We start from the raw sequence: 22,110 nt of genomic DNA on the forward strand, positions 1-22,110 counted from the left end.
AACTAAGGTTTCTATATAACATCAACTATATTTATATATATTTTTTTATATTTATATATATTTTTTTATATTTATATATATTTTTTTATATTTATATATATATAGGAATATGCGAAATCATGCTAAATTTTACATGGAATCTATACAAAACTCGAGTACAAAATTTGTATGTTTTAGATTATACTTTTTGTAGACAGGGTGAGTGACCTCATCTCATGACTCGAATAATGAACGGCAGAATGAAAAGTAGTTAAAGACCAAAATCGTTCTTATTTCTAATAAAAGCACAAAACTTCCAGGTCACAGAATACTACTATTTCTCGTCGATGCCTGAATAATAATATTTCGTTAGTATGATGAGTATTGATTGGATTCGAAAGTGAAAGTAACGCAATTTGTCACGTGATGCGTTGCGCCGACGCAATATCGAAAAGTTTAAAAAATAAAACAAGCTTTATGCTTTTCTATGGAGATCGGCGAAGTTCGCTGAAGGTATCTTGAATTGTCATTTTCATTTTATTACTTGAGAGAGGCTACAAAGAGGTAAAATCTTATTTTGATTTTATTTAGTATTGACGGAAATTACATAGTCTTAATGAGAGTCCTTGTTGACTTTGTAATTCAAAGCTCAAAAACAAAAAGGCACAAAGAGGTCGAAGCTTATACCAGATTACTCTGCAAATTCCCTCCTCTGTAAACCACTTTTTGGTGAACCATCATAATCAACATAGTCCGGCGGATATGTGTTTGAATTGCGCACTTTTTGCTAAAGTTACCAAATAGTGATGGTTTTTAATACCCTTTATAAGATAGGCTATAGAGCCAACCTCAGATCGGCTTTATTTTCTGATTAATAAGGAATATTTAATTGGCCTCCATTTTGAACCAGAAGTAAACTACCTTTTTTTTTTAAAGTAAATAAACTTGCACATTTCGATAATGTTTTGCTACTAGACGACTAAAATGAAAGTCAAAGAATGTATTTAAACCCAAGAATGCTAAATATAACCGCATATTTGTCATTCTTGGCAATTTTAAAGTAGGTAGTCACCTTTAACCGGAAGTAGTCGATAGTAAAACCTCAGACGTTTATTTTAACCTGCGCTCACTAGCAAAATACACCAATTTTATTGACGCTGTAGTTTGAAATAACCTTTATAAGATAAGCTATGGAGCCAAGATAAAATCGGCTTATTAAAATAAATAATAAAATCGGTTTATTAAATCGGTTAATAATCGATAAATAAATCGGTTTATTAAAATTGCCGCCATTTTGCACTGGAGATTTAAATTTGTCATTTTTGAAAGCACAGAGATGCACATCTTGTTTAAAAGTCTACGACTAAAATATTCATGAAATTCACTTGATACTTTTAAGTTGTAAAAAAGGCAAAACTGATTAGGTTTCTGCTATTAAATTTTACCGTTTTTTTTTAAACCGGAAGTAGTTTCCAAACATGTTTCTGTACACTCTAATCAAAGCAACGAAGCATTATTTTTAACAGAATTGCACAAATGATAAATGACAGTTGTATTTTGAATGTGCATCAATTTAATATTAAGAAAATATTTTCCTGCTATGTGAGCCTTGGCATGTTAAAAATTAGTGAAATCTCAGGCTGGGCGTTCTTAAAAAATAGATTCTTATAAAACAAAAAAAGTGTGGTTCATATACGTCAGTCTAACGTAATTACAAGCTCCGATGAGAACTGTTATCTTCATTTAATACAGTTCAGATATCTTACAGCTTTATCGTTACACGATTAAGTGGAGCTGCAACGGGCTGAACATTTCATGTTGGCTTGGGTGCAAGTGCAGCGTGCTGGGTAGCCTATCTTGCATCTCATAGCTCTTGGTTCCTTATCTAATAGTTTTTTGGCTTCTTGACACGCCTTGGAAAGCCTTAGTAGCGTTTCTCCAAAGCGGCTGGCAACTTTTGTCCATTCTGCTAAAAAGACGGAAGTACTGAGGCAGGGAGGAGTACTTTGCCCCCAACAATGGCCTGCTTGAATGGCAGCTTTCGTGGTGTGTTGTATGATAGCTGCCTTCGTCGGTAGAATGACATCAAATGCTTTTCCTTTCTTCACAAAGAGCTGCATTCTTGCATTCTTGCATTCTTGCCTTGTCTACTTCCGATTCTTTGTACTTGTTCGGTCGTATAGAAGCAGTAAAAAGCGCTCAAGTGTTGCCAAACATTTTGTCTTTTATCTCAACTGGCCTGAAGGTTAGCTGTCGAAAAGCATCTGTGGCTTCGGGGAATGAAGCAATTACTGTCTTTCCCCCCTACCTGCACAACAGGATACAGTATCACGCCAGTAAATGCGTGAAATTCTACCAGTATTTATTTGGTGAGATACTCTTGACTTTTCTGTAGAATAAGGAAGAAAGGCAAGGAGAGTGATAAGCGCGCACCCGAGGCCACCAGATAAACGGTTCCTACAGTTAGAAACTGTTCAACTTGTAGCACTTGCACATATTCATGTATGCGGTCGTTTACAGACGTTGAAGTCAATAGGTGGAGCGGCCCGCTCCCGTGGTTCTTGGTATCCCCATCAGGCTTGTCACATAAGCAGTTTCTTGGTCTTCTTTCTTTTATCTTGATCCAGCTATTGAGCGTGTATATTTGGTATACTTGTGCTGGCTACATGTGTCTTTTCTATCATTTGACGACTTTTAGTGAGTATCGACGCGTGATTTTCACTTTCCGATTAAATTATCGGCCATTTTAATAGCCCAAGATAATCTATGATCTAATCAGATTTTCTTTTGACTCCATAGCCTATCTTGTAAAGATTCCCCTAAACTACTCCTGAAATAATTTCTTTTATTTTTGTTATAATGCGCAAAGTGAAGCAGGCGTGCCAGTACATTATTTACTTTTGACTACGCTGTCACCGTAAAAGTTACAAAAATGAAAAATTTGCGGTTACTTTCAGAATTCATTGGTTTATATGCATTCTTTGACGTATATTTTTTTCGTCTATGAGCAAACTTTCTCAAAATGTGCGAGTTTATTTTTTTGGAAAAAGTTAGTTTACTTCCGGTTCAAAATGGCGGCAAAACCAATATATTATTAATCAGAAATTAAAGCCGAACTGAGCTTGGCTCTATAGCCTATCTTGTAAGGGGTATTAAAAACTACCACTATGCTAAAATTGGTAACTTAAGCAAAAAGTGCGCAATTCAAGGTAAAATCTGCACATATCCGCCGGACTAATACTGTGGTTAACGAACGCGACGATTTGGGTATTTTTGATTTGTCGTTTGATAACATACAGTTTTCCATGAATACACTCTTTTTTATAAGAATGCTAATTTTCAGTTGAGTGAGCCGTAGGACCGTTTTATTGTGGGATAAATTGAATTTCAAAGCGTTTCAAACAGATTTACTTTCCTTCTAGCCATAGCACAAATACCGACTCCCCAATTTCTTTTAGCCTCCGCCTCCGCCCCCACCCTCAACCCATCTTCCTAACCCCAAGGAAGGACAGACAGCGAAGTCTTACCAGCGGTTCACCGACAAAGACTTGTTCAGCCCCCCCCCCCCCCCCCCCGCCCCCCCTAACACCATCCCCCGTAGATAACAGAATAGATAGACAGAAGGACAGACGTCTTACCAGAGGTTCAGCGAGGAAGACTTGATCGCCGGCGGCAGATAGGCAAGTGTCGAGCTTGACAGGAGGTGTGACGTCATCAGCTGGCTCGTAATACTTCTGGAACTAAGGACAGAACATGAAAACCTCAGTACCGTAATTGCTCGGATAAGCGCCTACCCCGAATAAGCGCCTTTTCCGAATAACCACCTCCCCCAAATAAGCGCATTCCCCGAATAAGCGCCTCCCCCGAATAAGCGCCTCCCCCGAATAAGCGCCTCCCCCGAATAAGCGCCTCCCCGGATAAGCGCCTCCCCCGAATAAGCGCCTACCCCGAATAAGCCCCTCCCCCGAATAAGCCCCTCCCCCGAATAAGCGCCTCCCCCGAATAAGCCCCTACCCCGAATAAGCCCCTACCCCGAATAAGCGCCTCCCCCGAATAAGCGCCTCCCCCGATTAAGCGCCTCCCCCGAATAAGCGCCTCCCCCAAATATGCCCCTCTCCCGAACAAGCCCCTACCCCGAATAAGCACCTCCCTCGAAAAAGCCCCTCCCCCAAATAAGCACCTCCCCCGAATAAGCGCCTACCCCGAATAAGCCCCTTCCCCAAATAAGCAACTCCCCCGAATAAGCACCTCCCCCGAATAAGCGCCAAACCCGAATAAGCACAAGTCTGTCCCGTATGAACGCCGAGTCTGACACATGAAAAATACTGGTGCTTATTAGAGCAAATACGGTATAGAGACAACACCTTGCAATCAGATGTAATAAAGCCACGAATAAAGTACTGAAGGATCTAGGATTTTTCAGGTTATTCAATTTGTGAGAACTATGCAACATCTTTCAGGGCATCCCTGGATCAGCCCCTGAGATGACTAACCTGTACGAATAAGGCATCTAATATGGGCTGACGAAGTTGAGGGTTACGTCGCATCACATCATAGAGGCCCTGTACGGAGAAAAAATGAAACGACTCCAGTGAGAGGGATCTAGGGAGCGGAAGTAATTAGGGTATTTCACAAATAACCAGTGCAGAGAAGGCAGAGGGGGATACAGGGGAGGAATGATGGATAGAAGGATATCTTGGATGACATTTTAGTATTTTATTAGGTCAATCATGCTGGTAATGGATGTAATGAGGTAATGAATCCTGTACAAACAGAGCCAATAGTGATCAGTATTGCTGACATGGACTCGCTCACTAGGCTATCCCCTTACCTGGTGAAGTACAAGTTCTTAGGTGGCACTTCAAAAGGTCACACTCTCATTAGGCCACACCCACATTAGGCCACACCCTCATTAGGCTATCCCCTTACCTGGTAAAGTACAAGTTCTTAGGTGGCACTTCATTAGGTCACACTCTCATTAGGCCACACCCACATTAGTCCACACCCTCATTAGGCTATCCCCTTACCTGGTAAAGTACAAGTTTTTAGGTGGCACCTCATTAGGTCACACTCTCATTAGGCCACACCCACATTATGCCACACCCTCATTAGGCTATCCCCTTACCTGGTAAAGTACAAGTTCTAAGGTAGCACTTCATAAGGTCACACTCTCATTAGGCCACACCCACATTAGGCCACACCCTCATTAGGCTATCCCCTTACCTGGTAAAGTACAAGTTCTTAGGTGGCACCACATAAGGCCACACCCTAATTATGCCACACCCACATTAGGCTACACCCTTATTAGGCTATCACTTTACCTCATAAAGTACAACTCGGACATCTGCTTGCTGTGTGAAGCATCGCCTTAAGTTACCTACACATACAAGAGTAGGGAAAAATAAAAGCAAGATATGCAAAGAGTGGTTTCTTCATTGGCCCAAAGCCCCACCCCCTTCCATCTACCCCAATGCAATCGATAACAGTCAGTCTCTTCTTGTAGAAGCATGGTCAGAGTTTGAGCACATTTCATAGGATATTTAAGCCTTTGCACCTGAATACGCTCTTATGTATTTGATCTCCTTCATGTTTTCTGGACTGATACTCTAAGAAAAGCACATGTTTCACAGGTTAATGAACAAAATAAAACCCTGACCTAGTATTTCAAGGCAGAGCGCCTCGTTACCAGCTCCACCTTGGATATGCACATCCGCCTGGACCTGGCTTGACTGTGAGAATGTCTGACTGAGTTGACTGGACGCTGAGATGCCACCACCCATCACCTGATACCACAAACGATGACAAGTCACTTTATCAGCGAAGGGTGAGTGATGGGACATGAAGCAAATTGTCAACCGTGACAACAACAAAACCGAAGAGACTGCTTGCACATTTGGCTAAGAGAGAAGTTTATTTGAATAACTAAAATTTAACAAATAAAACTTCTGTGCCACTGGGTGGGTGGGAGGGAAAGAAAAGACAGTCTAAAATGCTAACGAAAAATAGATGCTTGCAAAAAATACTAGGGCGAACTGAACTCACTACCTCATGCTTTAGAATAAAACAGCTATGAACTATTTACACAACCCAATACTGTATATGGGAGCTACTGTAATGTCAATTACAGAGCTGTCACGTTTAGGCAATTAGCAATACCAGGGGGGATACACAGACTTTTAATGTAACCATACCAAAACATGTGGATTCTACATGATCTCACTGGTATTTGCGAACAGTTCTAGTCACTTTGTTTTAGAAGAGTAATTGTATCTATTTTAGATTTTTTTTATTGAGAATCTAGAGGTTCTTCCTCTTATTGTAATACTGTTATGTTATGTTATGTTATTTTATGCTTTGTAATTACCTTAAAGTGTTTCAAAATTAATAGAAATCCTGAGACAGCAATTTTTCTAGCATCAAGTTGCCTGAAAACATAATATATAATCAGGAAAACACAGTAGAAACGCGCTAACTCTGAAGAAAAAAAATAGACTTAAATTTATGGCATATTTACAGTACAGTAGTAAACAAAATATTTGATGCATGACATTTCATCACATTTTATAGACTTGATTGATTTTGTTATTAAAACTGTACAGTTTCAATGTAACATTTTCAAAAGTCATGCATCGTTTAATCTGTCAAGGTTACGAAGAAAGAACAACACAGTCTAGCTCCAGCAATCCTCTTGTGTTTGGTGTTCCAGCCCGCGAGCCAGATTGTTGAGTGCAAAGAGAGACCAAGTCTGGAAAAGTGGTAGGCAATATAACCCGATACTGTTGGGTGACCCCATCCCCAGCCCCTCTTGCTTCACGTCAACCACAGGAAACCCAATAAGATGCCAGGGACTAGTCTGAGAATTAAAATGAATAATCTACATACCTTGAGAACATGGCTTTTCTCAGTACTAGAATAAGTGTATCCCTTAGAGACAAGCTGATCTTCATCAAAGGCTAGTAGAGAAAAAACAATTCTTTTAAATGCCTCTCATCCAAGTCAACTTAAACAACAACAAGCTGTAAACCTGTATAAAAGGGAAAGCTCCTCCCACCCCAGGGCTCGAATTCGCAATTATAATCTGAACACTGCCACACTAGCGGTCACAAATTATAAGCCTCCTGTAAATTTGCTTATCTCTGAGCCTGAGTAGGTTAGAATAAAAATGTTTTGCACAGGTAACAAGACAGTTGCATTAAGAGATTGTGAAGTAGTGATTTGCTGTCCACTCACGTTTTCAGGGCAAAATTTTAAATTTTGTGCTGTCCGTAATGTAACACATCTGCATAAATTAATTTTGCGCTGTGATGAAAATGCTATGTTTTAGAGCACACAAGCTTGGTTTAGGTGGACAAGTCTAGGAATTATATTTAATTTGGTTTGGAATATGAAATTTGAATTTAGCGCTCAGAGCAATTGTCCTGACATGTTGACTTATTGACGGCTGATTGATACCTGATTGTTCTTGAGCCCGGGGGTGGGAGAAGCTTTCCCTTTTATAATGGAACCTCCTGTTTAAAGGCCAGGTTTCGGTATAAAAGGCTGATCCTATAGTTTCAGCTGTCTCACTTTTAAGTTAGGTGCACTATGAAAGAATGTGTATTAAGTGCATCAGGCATTTGGGTTTTGGGAACCAATAGCAACCCTACACACCCCTAGAGAAAAGCATTTTATTCATTAAAAAAATATATTAACATCTATCAGTGCTATTAAGCATAGCATTCTAGCATGTTTACCTTGACAGTTTTGTGACTTACCCTAAGTGAGGATGCAAGTAACAAACTGACTGACATGAAATTCACTTGCCAACCACAATGCCTCATGAGATACATAATGCACCATTTGTTTTTACTGGTTTACTTTAATGGTTTATTTTACTTCTCATCAGACTGAAAGTATTGTATGGGCAAACACATAGGCACATAAGATACAGAGAACGGGAGAAACAAACCTGCAGGGCCTTGAGTAGTCCCACTGCTGTACTGGGTGGTAGGAAGGAAAGATAGTCCAGTGCTTCCTTAACCTGATAAAGAAACCTTTTAAAGCCAGCCAGATGAGGTGTGCCATAAATCCATTTTATGAACACAATAACAGGTACCATGAAGCATTCACTTCCACTGGCTAGTTTAAGTGCGATATATTTTCAATAAAATACTGCTATGAAGTATCAGGCTTCAATCAGGGATGGTTATTTTGAAGTTTTCTAGCAAATAGATCCTTGTATTTAATTGATTACATAAAACAATAACAAAGAAGTGGCTGATCGACATTCATGTGAAGCATCATACAACGAGATGCATAACTGCCAATACCTTGGGCAGCGACTCGAGAAGAACGTGGGGAGCAGAGGCCACAGCACTAGAAAGCAGATCTGTCAGGGTACATACAATACAGGTTGAACTTTAGGAATACAGTCCATACTAATTTAAATCATCACGATGATGACATGGTACAATAAAGATAGCTATGATTATTATAATGATAATAGCAATATCCTGGTAGCTAGGATAATGGTGATGATAACAATGGTGCTGGTTAGCTATGATGATGGTAATGATGATAACAAATGGTGCTTGTAGCTATGATGATAATGATGATAACAATGGTGCTGGTAGCTATGATGATAACAATGGTGCTGGTAGCTATGATGATAATGATGATAACAATGGTGCTGGTAGCTATGATGATAATGATGATAACAATGGTGCTGGTAGCTATGATGATAATGATGATAACAATGGTGCTGGTAGCTATGATGATAATGATGATAACAATGGTGCTGGTAGCTATGATGGTGATAATGATGATAATAATGATAACAATGGTGCTAGTAGCTATGATGGTGAAGATGACAACAATTGTGCTGGTAGCAATTATAATGATGATGATAACAATGGTGATGGTAGCTATGATGATGGTGATGATGATAACAATGGTACTGGTAGCAATGGAAATGATGATAACAATGGTGCTAGTAGCTATGATGGTGGTGATGATGACAACAATGGTACTGATAGCTATGATAATGATGATGATGATGACAACAATGGTACTGATAGCTATGATAATGATGATGATGATGACAACAATGGTACTGATAGCTATGATAATGATGATGATGATAACAATGGTACTGGTAGCTATGATAATAATGATGATAACAATGGTGCTGGTAGCTATGATAATAATGATGATAACAATGGTGCTGGTAGCTATGATAATGATGATGATGATAACAATGGTACTGGTAGCAATGATAATAATGATGATAACAATGGTACTAGTAGCTATGATGATGGTCATGATTATGATAACAATGGTGCTGGTAGCTATGATGATGGTGATGATGATAACAATGGTGATGGTAGCAATGATAATGATGATAACAATGGTACTGATAGCTATGATGATGATGGTGATGATGACAACAATGGTGCTGGTAGCAATGATAATGATGATAACAATGGTGCTGGTAGCTATGATGATAATGATACTAACAATGGTGCTTGTAGCAATGATAATGGTGATGATAACAATGGTGCTGGTAGCTATCATTATGGTAATGATGATAACAATGGTGCTGGTAGCTATCATTATGGTAATGATGATAACAATGGTGCTGGTAGCTATGAAGATGGTAATGATGATAACAATGGTGCTGGTAGCTATGAAGATGGTAATGATGATAACAATGGTGCTGGTAGCTATGAAGATGGTAATGGTGATAATGGTTCTGGTTAGCTATGATGATATGGTGATTATGATATTGGCACTGGTGCTGGTATGTGATGATAAAGATTTTGTTGTTATGGTTGAATTAAAGTAGTCAAAGATGATGATACTGTAATGATACTGTAAGGTTGAGGTTGATGTTTATGATGCTTTACATTGGTGATCAATGTGTTGCACGGGTGATGATGATGATACAGTATTCATAGACCTACTCACCAACAAAATGACTGACAGGTGTTGTTGCCTTGGTGATAACTCTGTTCAAAATCTGTTGCAGAATCTCGGTTCGAACCATCTCATGAGCCTTTGAAGATATTACAATAAGCCCATCATATATATCAACAAAATGAATAAATAAGTCACAACACCCTTACACTTGAGATGCTGAATTACGAGGGTGCATATTTGCAAAGTGGCCAAGATAAAGGCATAGGGAACACACAATTACAGGTGCATTATGACTCGTGTCTGACCCCAAAGCACAAATTTAGGTCTAAAGTTTTTTTATAGAGGGAGGGATCTGGAACAGTCACTAAAGAGTGATGCTTTCTAAACTGTATCATTCAAGCTTTTCTGATTATAAAGATGTACATAAATGTATACAAAACATCACCTTGAATGTATCAAGAAGCAGGGCTGAGCCTAGTTTGCATGCTTGCTGGGCAGGGCTTGCAATGCTTGATGACTGAGTATCTGTTATTAATAAATCACAAAGAATCAGCACCTTACCAATGGAAGTTTTCTTTTTTATGCTGATCCTTACACTCACAATTGGATCTTGATTATATAATAGTGTCTACTGTAAACACTGATGATTTTGTCAAATCATTACAGTTTGACTTGCTGTTTTTAGTCATTTTAGGAGGTTGGTCTGGTTGAAATGTGTGTGAACAGCATGCAAATTCATCATGCAGATTTCATGGTGACAGCTTAAAAATAAATTGCAGGGGTGCGATAAAAACTTAAGCTCGTGCTGCTGTCACTGTCACAGGTTTCTTCGCACTTTTAACCATACAGTATTGTACTTACCAAATGTTTTAGGTCCAAAGCAATCCATTAATATGAATCCTAACTGTACCAGGCCATGTGTAACATGATCCCAGCCAAACAAACTAAAAAGATCAACCAAGCATACATTATTCACTGTACATCAACATACTGTATGTATTATGTGCAACCCAAATTTCAGGGTCATACCTGTTTTGTACTGTCTCTAAGATGTGATCATACACTTCAGAGGTCTCCGGTACATTTTCTTTAAACAAAAACATAAAACAATCATACAATAAAAAATGAAGTACATATATAGTACAGTACTTTATGGTGCATTTTGTGTGAAATATCTCAATAACACAACAACATTCCTAGAAGTATACAAGCTACTAGCGTATGCAATTACAGTGAATATGCATCATCAGTTATTACCTTTAATCCACTTGGACTGACTTCGTCTCTCGTCATCTTTAAAGCTTTTTATTATAGATGCTTTCAAAAAATCAAATACCTGCAATAGTCAAGTACATGCCTTAAATACAACAAACAATATAGATAAAAATTAGATGTAACACAGTCATAATAATAATTAACCCAATGTCACTTACATTTTCTTCAAATCTGTGTATTTGAGTGACAGAGAGAGCTAATGCCACTGTGTAAGGAGTAAGAATATGACTGGGAGAGTTCTGGTATGCCTTGAAAAAAAAGGAAACTTTGCAATGATATTCAAGATAACAGAAATCCTTATCCAAAGACACCATAATCAGAACAGCCCATTGCTGAAAAGCCTCATGTACTGTACTTGTTGTTACAAAAAACATAGAATGTACTTGTTGTTACGAAACATAGATTATTATGATTTAAAACCTACCTTGAGATATTTGATAAGTTCTCTGCCAAGTTCCTGGTCTTGCTTGATGGCAAAGGTGACATGCAAGATAACAGTGCCCTCCATGTGACGCAGTTGATCCTTAGAGATACTACGCAGCTCAGAGCTATGAACATAAATAAAAGATTATGTTGCAATACATGAACTGCCTTGCAGTATCAATGTACAGTACAGTTAGGTTGGTCTTGTATTTTTTTTAAACAAATGGCTAACATCTGTACAGCAATGGCAGATAGGGCGCCCTCCCCAAATAGAACGTGAGTTACTATGTATATACCTGTTTATTCTGTCTTCCTTACGACAGATATCATCTTGGTGGTTAAAAAAAGTAGTGACTCCCTCAAGTACAAGACGTTTATGGCCCTGAAAAATATCCATGTGCATACATGCATGTTATCTCATCATTGGAGTATTGCTACTGTACAGGAGAACATAACAGTAGGTAGGGTGGTATGCCATAAAATCTTTATGCATAAGAGAATACAAGGTAACTAATTCTAACATGTCTAAGAGAGTTGGTAATTTGTGTTCAATCACATGTTTCTTCTTGGTATTATGCTATTTATATGTATAATATTTCATCCAATGTGCAGCCAAGCTTAGCAAAATTATGTTAAAATCAATTCTCTAGCAAATGCCTCTTTATTCAAGATTACATGTAAGCGTGAAAGGTGATCCACTAGTTAGTGAACCATTCTTTAGCAAATGCCCCTTTGTTAAAGATGACGAGCAAGCAGGAAAGGTGATCCACTAGTTAGTGAACCATTCTTCAGCAAATGCCCCTTTGTTAAAGATGACGAGCAAGCAGGAAAGGTGATCCACTAGTTAGTGAACCTGCAAATGCCCCTTTGTTAAAGATGACGAGCAAGCAGGAAAGGTGTTCCACTAGTTAGTGAACCTGCAAATGCCCCTTTGTTCAATAGGAAATACAAGCAGGAAAGGTGTTCCAGTGGTTGTTGACAGGGTCGGATCCAGAAGTTTAAAAGAGGGAGGGAAGGCGAAGCAAAAGTTTCAAGAAAGGGGGGCGACTTATTGTTTTTCCATATATTTCCTTATTATTTCTTGTTATTTTTAAGCCAAACGTCTTAACAAATATAGGGGGCCTGGGCCCCCACAGCCCCTAGATCCGCCCATGATTGAAGAATACCTTTGTAGAGAGCAGCAGTAGCTGGTAAGCAAGTGGAGGGAGCTCCTGAAGATCCAAGTCCTTAAATAATCTTAGAATCTTCTCAATAACAAAGCGCAGCTCATCTGAACTCATAGGGATATCCCTAATAAAATCAGAAAACCATGTTCATGGGCTTTTGAACAAACATTAAGTTGAAACTATAAACATAAAATAAAACTACACACACTGATTGTGTAGTACACTCAGCATTTTACACTCAAAAAAGTCCATGCACTACACTCAAATGCATGCACTACATGTGCACAACGCTGTTAAGTTTCTTCCAGGCTGTACTGTATGTGAATAAATTTGGAGTCTAATCTAGTCTAGTCTGATCCAAGCTAACAGTTACCCTAATTAAAGGCACACACAAGTCAAAATTGGATTTTATTTGGCAGTCTTATGTACCTGAACATTGCAGCAAGGTGAACAACACACTGTGGGTCCCACCTATTAAAGAACATCACAATACTTAATCATACTGCAGTAATGTAATCACATACAGTAAGATAGGAGCCAACTATACTGTACCATGAGACATCGTGTGATATTTACTAAGAGAGCTCACACAAAAATTAACCTTATTAGCACCTTTCCATTTGCAAAATGGGTTACTCATTAGAAAAACTTTGGCCTTAATAATAATAATATCTGAAGAGAGTTCACATTTTTTTACAATACACCCCAGTCTTCCAAACCACTAAAATTATGTAGTTTTTATTTGATTTTTACCACATATTATTGAAGAAATTAATTATTACCAGGTTGGTTTGACTATTGTGGTTAGACTCATTAGACGCATAGCCAGGATTTGCTGAGTGAGTGCGCAGTCAGGATATAAATGGAAAAGTATGAAATTTGATTCACATTTTAAAGGGGCATGCGCACACCCTGCACACCCCGCTAGATATGTCACACCCTGCAAACCCCCCTAGATATGTCACACCCTGCACACCCCCCTAGATATGTCACACCCTGCACACCCCCCTAGATATGTCACACCCTGCACACCCCCCTAGATATGTCACACCCTGCACACCCCCCTAGATATGTCACACTCTGCACACCCCCCTAGATATGTCACACCCTGCACACCCCCCTAGATATGTCACACCCTGCACACCCCCCTAGATATGTCACACCCTGCACACCCCCCTAGATATGTCACACTCTGCACACCCCCCTAGATATGTCACAGCCTGCACACCACCCTAGATATGTCACACCCTGCACACCCCCCTAGATATGTCACACCCTGCACACCCCCCTAGATATGTCACACTCTGCACACCCCCCTAGATATGTCACACCCTGCACACCCCCCTAGATATGTCACACTCTGCACACCCCCCTAGATATGTCACACCCTGCACACCCCCCTAGATATGTCACACTCTGCACACCCCCCTAGATATGTCACACCCTGCACACCCCCCTAGATATGTCACACCCTGCACACCCCCTAGATATGTGACACCCTGCACACCCCCTAGATATGTCACACCCTGCACACCCCCTAGATATGTGACACCCTGCACACCCCCCTAGATATGTCACACCCTGCACACCCCCTAGATATGTGACACCCTGCACACCCCCTAGATATGTCACACCCTGCACACCCCCTAGATATGTCACACCCTGCACACCCCCCTAGATATGTCACACCCTGCACACCCCCTAGATATGTGACACCCTGCACACCCCCTAGATATGTGACACCCTGCACACCCCCTAGATATGTCACACTCTGAACACCCTTCTAGATATGTCACACCCTGCAACCCCCTAGATATGTCACACCCTGCACACCCCCCTAGATATGTCACACTCTGCACACCCCCTAGATATGTCACACCCTGCACACCCCCCTAGATATGTCACACTCTGCACACCCCCCTAGATATGTCACACCCTGCACACCCCCCTAGATATGTCACACCCTGCACACCCCCCTAGATATGTCACACTCTGCAACCCCCCTAGATATGTCACACCCTGCACACCCCTAGATATGTCACACCCTGCACACCCCCTAGATATGTCACACCCTGCAACCCCCTAGATATGTCACACCCTGCACACCCCTCTAGATATGTCACACTCTGCACACCCCCCCTAGATATGTCACACCCTGCACACCCCCCTAGATATGTCACACCCTGCACACCCCCTAGATATGTCACACCCTGCACACCCCCTAGATATGTCACACCCTGCACACCCCTCTAGATATGTCACACCCTGCAACCCCCTAGATATGTCACACCCTGCACACCCCCCTAGATATGTCACACTCTGCACACCCCCCCTAGATATGTCACACTCTGCACACCCCCCCTAGATATGTCACACTCTGCACACCCCTCTAGATATGTCACACCCTGCAACCCCCTAGATATGTCACACCCTGCACACCCCCCTAGATATGTCACACTCTGCACACCCCCCTAGATATGTCACACCCTGCACACCCCCCTAGATATGTCACACCCTGCACACCCCCTAGATATGTCACACCCTGCACACCCCCTAGATATGTCACACTCTGCACACCCCCCTAGATATGTCACACCCTGCACACCCCCCTAGATATGTGACACCCTGCACACCCCCTAGATATGTGACACTCTGCACACCCCCCTAGATATGTCACACCCTGCACACCCCCCTAGATATGTCACACTCTGCACACCCCCCTAGATATGTCACACCCTGCACATCCCCCTAGATATGTCACACCCTGCACACCCCCTAGATATGTCACACTCTGCACACCCCCCTAGATATGTCACACCCTGCACACCCCCTAGATATGTCACACCCTGCACACCCCCCTAGATATGTCACACCCTGCACACCCCCCTAGATATGTCACACTCTGCACACCCCCCTAGATATGTCACACTCTGCACACCCCCTAGATATGTGACACCCTGCACACCCCCTAGATATGTGACACCCTGCACACCCCCTAGATATGTCACACCCTGCACACCCCCCTAGATATGTGACACCCTGCACACCCCCTAGATATGTCACACCCTGCACACACCCCTAGATATGTCACACCCTGCACACTCCCCTAGATATGTGACACCCTGCACACCCCCCTAGATATGTGACACCCTGCACACCCCCCTAGATATGTCACACTCTGCACACTCCCCTAGATATGTCACACCCTGCACACCCCCCTAGATATGTCACACTCTGCACACCCCCCTAGATATGTCACACTCTGCACACCCCCTAGATATGTGACACCCTGCACACCCCCTAGATATGTGACACCCTGCACACCCCCTAGATATGTCACACCCTGCACACCCCCTAGATATGTGACACCCTGCACACCCCCTAGATATGTCACACCCTGCACACCCCCTAGATATGTCACACTCTGCACACCCCCCTAGATATGTCACACCCTGCACACCCCCCTATATATGTGACACCCTGCACACCCCCTAGATATGTCACACTCTGCACACCCCCCTAGATATGTGACACCCTGCACACCCTCCTAGATATGTCACACCCTGCACACACCCCTAGATATGTCACACCCTGCACACCCCCCTAGATATGTCACACTCTGCACACCCCCCTAGATATGTCACACTCTGCACACCCCCCTAGATATGTCACACCCTGCACACTCCCCTAGATATGTCACACCCTGCACACCCCCCTAGATATGTCACACCCTGCACACCCCCCTAGATATGTCACACCCTGCAACCCCCTAGATGTCACCTGCACACCCCCCTAGATATGTCACACCCTGCACACCCCCCTAGATATGTCACACCCTGCACACCCCCCTAGATATGTCACACCCTGCAAACCCCCCTAGATATGTCACACCCCCCTAGATATGTTACACCCCCCTAGATACGTCACACCCTGCAAACCCCTCTAGATATGTCACACCCTGCACACCCCCCTAGATATGTCACACCCTGTACACCCCCTAGATATGTCACACCCTGCACACCCCCCTAGATATGTCACACCCTGCAACCCCCTAGATATGTCACACCCTGCAACCCCCTAGATATGTCACACCCTGCACACCCCCCTAGATATGTCACACCCTGCACACACCCCTAGATATGTCACACTCTGCACACCCCCCTAGATATGTCACACCCTGCACACCCCCCCAGATATGTCACACCCTGCACACACCCCTAGATATGTCACACTCTGCACACCCCCCTAGATATGTCACACCCTGCACACCCCCCTAGATATGTCACACTCTGCACACCCCCCTAGATATGTCACACCCTGCACACACCCCTAGATATGTCACACCCTGCACACACCCCTAGATATGTCACACCCTGCACACCCCCCTAGATATGTCACACCCTGCACACTCCCCTAGATATGTGACACCCTGCACACCCCCCTAGATATGTCACACCCTGCAACACCCTAGATATGTCACACCCTGCACACCCCCCTAGATATGTCACACCCTGCACACCCCCCTAGATATGTCACACCCTGCACACCCCCCTAGATATGTCACACCCTGCACACACCCCTAGATATGTGACACCCTGCACACCCCCCTAGATATGTCACACCCTGCAACACCCTAGATATGTGACACCCTGCACACCCCCCTAGATATGTCACACTCTGCACACCCCCCTAGATATGTCACACTCTGCACACCCCCCTAGATATGTCACACCCTGCACACCCCCTAGATATGTCACACTCTGCACACCCCCCTAGATATGTCACACTCTGCACACCCCCCTAGATATGTCACACCCTGCACACCCCCCTAGATATGTCACACTCTGCACACCCCCCCTAGATATGTCACACTCTGCACACCCCTCTAGATATGTGACACCCTGCACACTCCTCTAGATATGTCACACTCTGCACACCCCCCTAGATATGTCACACACTGCACACCCCCCCTAGATATGTCACACCCTGCACACCCCCCTAGATATGTCACACCCTGCACACTCCCCTAGATATGTCACACCCTGCACACCCCCCCTAGATATGTCACACACTGCACACCCCCCTAGATATGTCACACCCTGCACACCCACCTAGATATGTCACACTCTGCACACCCCCCTAGATATGTCACACCCTGCACACCCCCCTAGATATGTCACACTCTGCACACCCCCTAGATATGTCACACCCTGCACACACCCCTAGATATGTCACACCCTGCACACCCCCCTAGATATGTCACACCCTGCACACCCCCCTAGATATGTCACACCCTGCACACCCCTCTAGATATGTCACAGCCTGCACACCCCCCTAGATATGTCACACCCTGCACACCCCCCTAGATATGTCACACTCTGCACCCACCTAGATATGTCACACTCTGCACACCCCCCTAGATATGTCACACCCTGCACACCCCCCTAGATATGTCACACTCTGCACACCCCCCTAGATATGTCACACTCTGCACACCCCCCTAGATATGTCACATCCTGCACACCCCCCCAGATATGTCACACCCTGCACCCCCCCTAGATATGTCACACTCTGCACACCCCCCTAGATATGTCACACCCTGCACACCCCCCTAGATATGTCACACCCTGCACACCCCCCTAGATATGTCACACCCTGCACACCCCCCTAGATATGTCACACCCTGCACACCCCCCTAGATATGTCACACCCTGCACACCCCCCTAGATATGTCACACCCTGCACACCCCCTAGATATGTCACACCCTGCACACCCCCCTAGATATGTCACACCCTGCACACCCCCTAGATATGTGACACCCTGCACAGTCCTCTAGATATGTCACACCCTGCACACCCCCCTAGATATGTCACACCCTGCACACCCCCCTAGATATGTCACACCCTGCAACACCCTAGATATGTCACACCCTGCACACCCCCCTAGATATGTCACACTCTGCACACCCCCCTAGATATGTCACACCCTGCACACACCCCTAGATATGTCACACTCTGCACACCCCCCTAGATATGTCACACCCTGCACACCCCCCCTAGATATGTCACACCCTGCACACCCCCCTAGATATGTCACACCCTGCACACCCCCCTAGATATGTCACACCCTGCACACCCCCCCAGATATGTCACACCCTGCACACCCCCCTAGATATGTCACACTCTGCACACCCCCCTAGATATGTCACACCCTGCACACCCCCCTAGATATGTCACACCCTGCACACCCCCCTAGATATGTCAAACTCTGCACACCCCCCTAGATATGTCACACCCTGCACACCCCCCTAGATATGTCACACCCTGCACACCCCCTAGATATGTCACACCCTGCACACACCCCTAGATATGTCACACCCTGCACACACCCCTCTAGATATGTCACACTCTGCACACCCCCCTAGATATGTCACACCCTGCACACCCCCCTAGATATGTCACACTCTGCACACCCCCCTAGATATGTCACACCCTGCACACCCCCCTAGATATGTCACACTCTGCACACCCCCCTAGATATGTCACAGCCTGCACACCACCCTAGATATGTCACACCCTGCACACCCCCCTAGATATGTCACACCCTGCACACCCCCCTAGATATGTCACACTCTGCACACCCCCCTAGATATGTCACACCCTGCACACTCCCCTAGATACGTCACACCCTGCACACCCCCCTAGATATGTCACACCCTGCACACCCCCCCTAGATATGTCACACCCTGCACACCCCTCTAGATATGTCACACTCTGCACACCCCCCTAGATATGTCACACCCTGCACACCCCCTAGATATGTCACACCCTGCACACCCCCCTAGATATGTCACACCCTGCACACCCCCCTAGATATGTCACACCCTGCACACCCCTCTAGATATGTCACACCCTGCACACCCCCCTAGATATGTCACACTCTGCACACCCCCCTAGATATGTCACACCCTGCACACCCCCCTAGATATGTCACACCCTGCACACCCCCCTAGATATGTCACACCCTGCACACCCCCCTAGATATGTCACACCCTGCACACCCCCCTAGATATGTCAAACCCTGCACACCCCCCTAGATATGTCACACCCTGCACACCCCCCTAGATATGTCACACCCTGCACACCCCCTAGATATGTCACACCCTGCACACCCCCCTAGATATGTCACACCCTGCACACCCCCCTAGATATGTCACACCCTGCACACCCCCCCTAGATATGTCACACTCTGCACACCCCCTAGATATGTCACACCCTGCACACTCCCCTAGATACGTCACACCCTGCACACCCCCCTAGATATGTCACACCCTGCACACCCCCCTAGATATGTCACACCCTGCACACCCCCCCTAGATATGTCACACCCTGCACACCCCTCTAGATATGTCACACTCTGCACACCCCCCTAGATATGTCACACTCTGCACACCCCCCTAGATATGTCACACCCTGCACACCCCCCTAGATATGTCACACCCTGCACACCCCCCTAGATATGTCACACCCTGCACACACCCCTAGATATGTCACACCCTGCACACCCCCTAGATATGTCACACCCTGCACACCCCCCTAGATATGTCACACCCTGCACACCCCCCTAGATATGTCACACCCTGCACACCCCCCTAGATATGTGACACCCTGCACACACCCCTAGATATGTCACACCCTGCACACCCCCTAGATATGTGACACCCTGCACACCCCCCTAGATATGTCACACCCTGCACACCCCCCTAGATATGTGACACCCTGCACACCCCCCTAGATATGTGACACCCTGCACACACCCCTAGATATGTGCCTGAGCCTACAACAATTTGTAGAACAGCCCAAGTGAATATACTCCAGGAACCACCTGCAATGCAGTGAACTAGCCACACTTTGTGCTAGTGTTTATGGTACCTGCTAGAGCAGAGAGTGTTTAACAGTTGACTTTTATACTCAGAGCCAGACATCTCCCCACAGCTGTCTGAAAAATGATGTATAACATTCATTATCCCTTATCCTGTCAAAACTTTATCAAATTCATAATAAATAGTATACTGCATGAATTGGGTTCAAGTGACTCAGATTAATATTTTGTTCCTGACAGAATAATGTACCAGGCATTCTGAAAATATGTATACAGCAGTAAGCCAAACACAGGGATTGGTTATTTTAACCCTAGATAATTTTAGATATTCCTCATTACTTATCAAAATACTTACCTAAGCCAACTGGAACAGAGTCTTTAACAGCAATGGCTGAAAGGATCTTAGGGAACAGCTCAAGGCTCCTGAAATAAAAAGCAAACCCTTTTAATTTGCAGTGCAGGTAATTTTTCCCCTAAACATGTTTTATGGTGTACTGTAATAACCTCAAGAGATATTAGCACTCACTTTCCATTTGAAAGGGTTCCTCCTTTGACACCATCCAAAAAGACTTCTGTAAGCTCTGTCAGGGCCTTTCCAGGAAGTGTGTCCAACTAAGTGCAAGTGAAATGGAGATTGAAAAAAGTCATTCTACAAATTAATGTGTTCACAACAAAGATAAACTTTGCACATCAAAGCAACCAATGGGATAAGATAATGAGGGGGCAAAAGCAATCAATAAAGAGTGCGCACACAGAAAAAAAGGTAAGCAATTGCAGAACACCACCACCACCCCCCTTCTCATTTGCACTTCATAAAAAGGATCTAGATCATTTTGCGAAAAAAAACTGAAATGCAAACACATGTGGCAGAATTCTACACAATAGGTGTTGGGTTTATAAGGGGAAAGATGCAAACGCAGATAAAAAAATAGTTGTAGGCAAAACAATCCTTCCATTACTGATTTCATGGGAGTTGGTAAGCAAAGCAATGGTACACTACTTTGAACTCTTACCTCCATCATCAAGAAGCCTATGATTTCAGCAGCTGTTTTGTTAGGAACATCACCATCATTTAATAGAGAAATGCAGTGTTTGTAGAAAAGGAGAGTCCTCTTGAACCCATCAGTTGAGCTGACTGGGGAACCTTTATTTACATAGAATGTCAAATTACCTTTTAAATGCAAACACTGTATTTTGCAAACTTCCTGGGGAATGGGTAGAGATTCAGATTGGGGATGCGGGGGTGGAGGGGAAGGAGCTCTGAAAAAAATTCCTCCATGATACAAATGTTAAGATACCTAAATAACTTGATTATTGCTTAATCAACCAGCCCTCCTCCCAACAAACCAATAGGGGACTTGAACTAAGAGATCACGTGACCTTTTTGGGTGGCAAATTCAAATATCAGAAATTACTGCACCCGTCACACCAGGGAACGACGAAAAATAAATCTTTAAATGAAACTTAACCCATTCTGGTTTATTTTTT

General features: G+C 43.8%; 1 protein-coding gene and 2 long non-coding RNA genes across 5 annotated transcripts in view; 2 read left to right on the top strand and 1 right to left on the bottom strand.

Annotated features, from left to right (window-relative positions):
* The window catches only part of LOC5501981 (Fanconi anemia group I protein), a 60,353-nt gene that overhangs the window by 36,831 nt on the left and 1,412 nt on the right, over positions 1–22,110 (bottom strand). For all 3 annotated transcript variants that reach the window (XM_048729491.1, XM_048729490.1, XM_048729492.1), the window contains exons 3-24: positions 21,636–21,766; positions 21,149–21,234; positions 20,978–21,045; positions 20,673–20,739; positions 13,170–13,211; positions 12,741–12,864; positions 11,871–11,956; positions 11,576–11,699; positions 11,310–11,399; positions 11,134–11,212; positions 10,906–10,963; positions 10,738–10,820; positions 10,322–10,401; positions 9,925–10,012; positions 8,289–8,347; positions 7,928–7,999; positions 6,862–6,932; positions 6,344–6,404; positions 5,636–5,762; positions 5,301–5,356; positions 4,473–4,541; positions 3,618–3,719 (exon numbers count right to left, since the gene is read on the bottom strand). In XM_048729491.1, coding sequence (XP_048585448.1) covers positions 3,618–3,719; positions 4,473–4,541; positions 5,301–5,356; positions 5,636–5,762; positions 6,344–6,404; positions 6,862–6,932; positions 7,928–7,999; positions 8,289–8,347; positions 9,925–10,012; positions 10,322–10,401; positions 10,738–10,820; positions 10,906–10,963; positions 11,134–11,212; positions 11,310–11,399; positions 11,576–11,699; positions 11,871–11,956; positions 12,741–12,864; positions 13,170–13,211; positions 20,673–20,739; positions 20,978–21,045; positions 21,149–21,234; positions 21,636–21,766 — 1,823 coding nt within the window. The remainder of the gene's footprint in view (positions 1–3,617; positions 3,720–4,472; positions 4,542–5,300; positions 5,357–5,635; positions 5,763–6,343; positions 6,405–6,861; positions 6,933–7,927; positions 8,000–8,288; positions 8,348–9,924; positions 10,013–10,321; positions 10,402–10,737; positions 10,821–10,905; positions 10,964–11,133; positions 11,213–11,309; positions 11,400–11,575; positions 11,700–11,870; positions 11,957–12,740; positions 12,865–13,169; positions 13,212–20,672; positions 20,740–20,977; positions 21,046–21,148; positions 21,235–21,635; positions 21,767–22,110) is intronic.
* LOC125568088 lies at positions 100–8,221 on the top strand. Its single transcript, XR_007312075.1, has 3 exons — positions 100–543; positions 4,440–5,803; positions 6,626–8,221. It is a non-coding gene; the product is annotated as an uncharacterized LOC125568088 (long non-coding RNA).
* LOC125568089 lies at positions 11,695–12,902 on the top strand. Its single transcript, XR_007312076.1, has 2 exons — positions 11,695–12,035; positions 12,670–12,902. It is a non-coding gene; the product is annotated as an uncharacterized LOC125568089 (long non-coding RNA).

The sequence above is a fragment of the Nematostella vectensis genome, chromosome 6, assembly GCF_932526225.1.
Source record: "Nematostella vectensis chromosome 6, jaNemVect1.1, whole genome shotgun sequence".
Taxonomy (NCBI): domain Eukaryota; kingdom Metazoa; phylum Cnidaria; class Anthozoa; order Actiniaria; family Edwardsiidae; genus Nematostella; species Nematostella vectensis.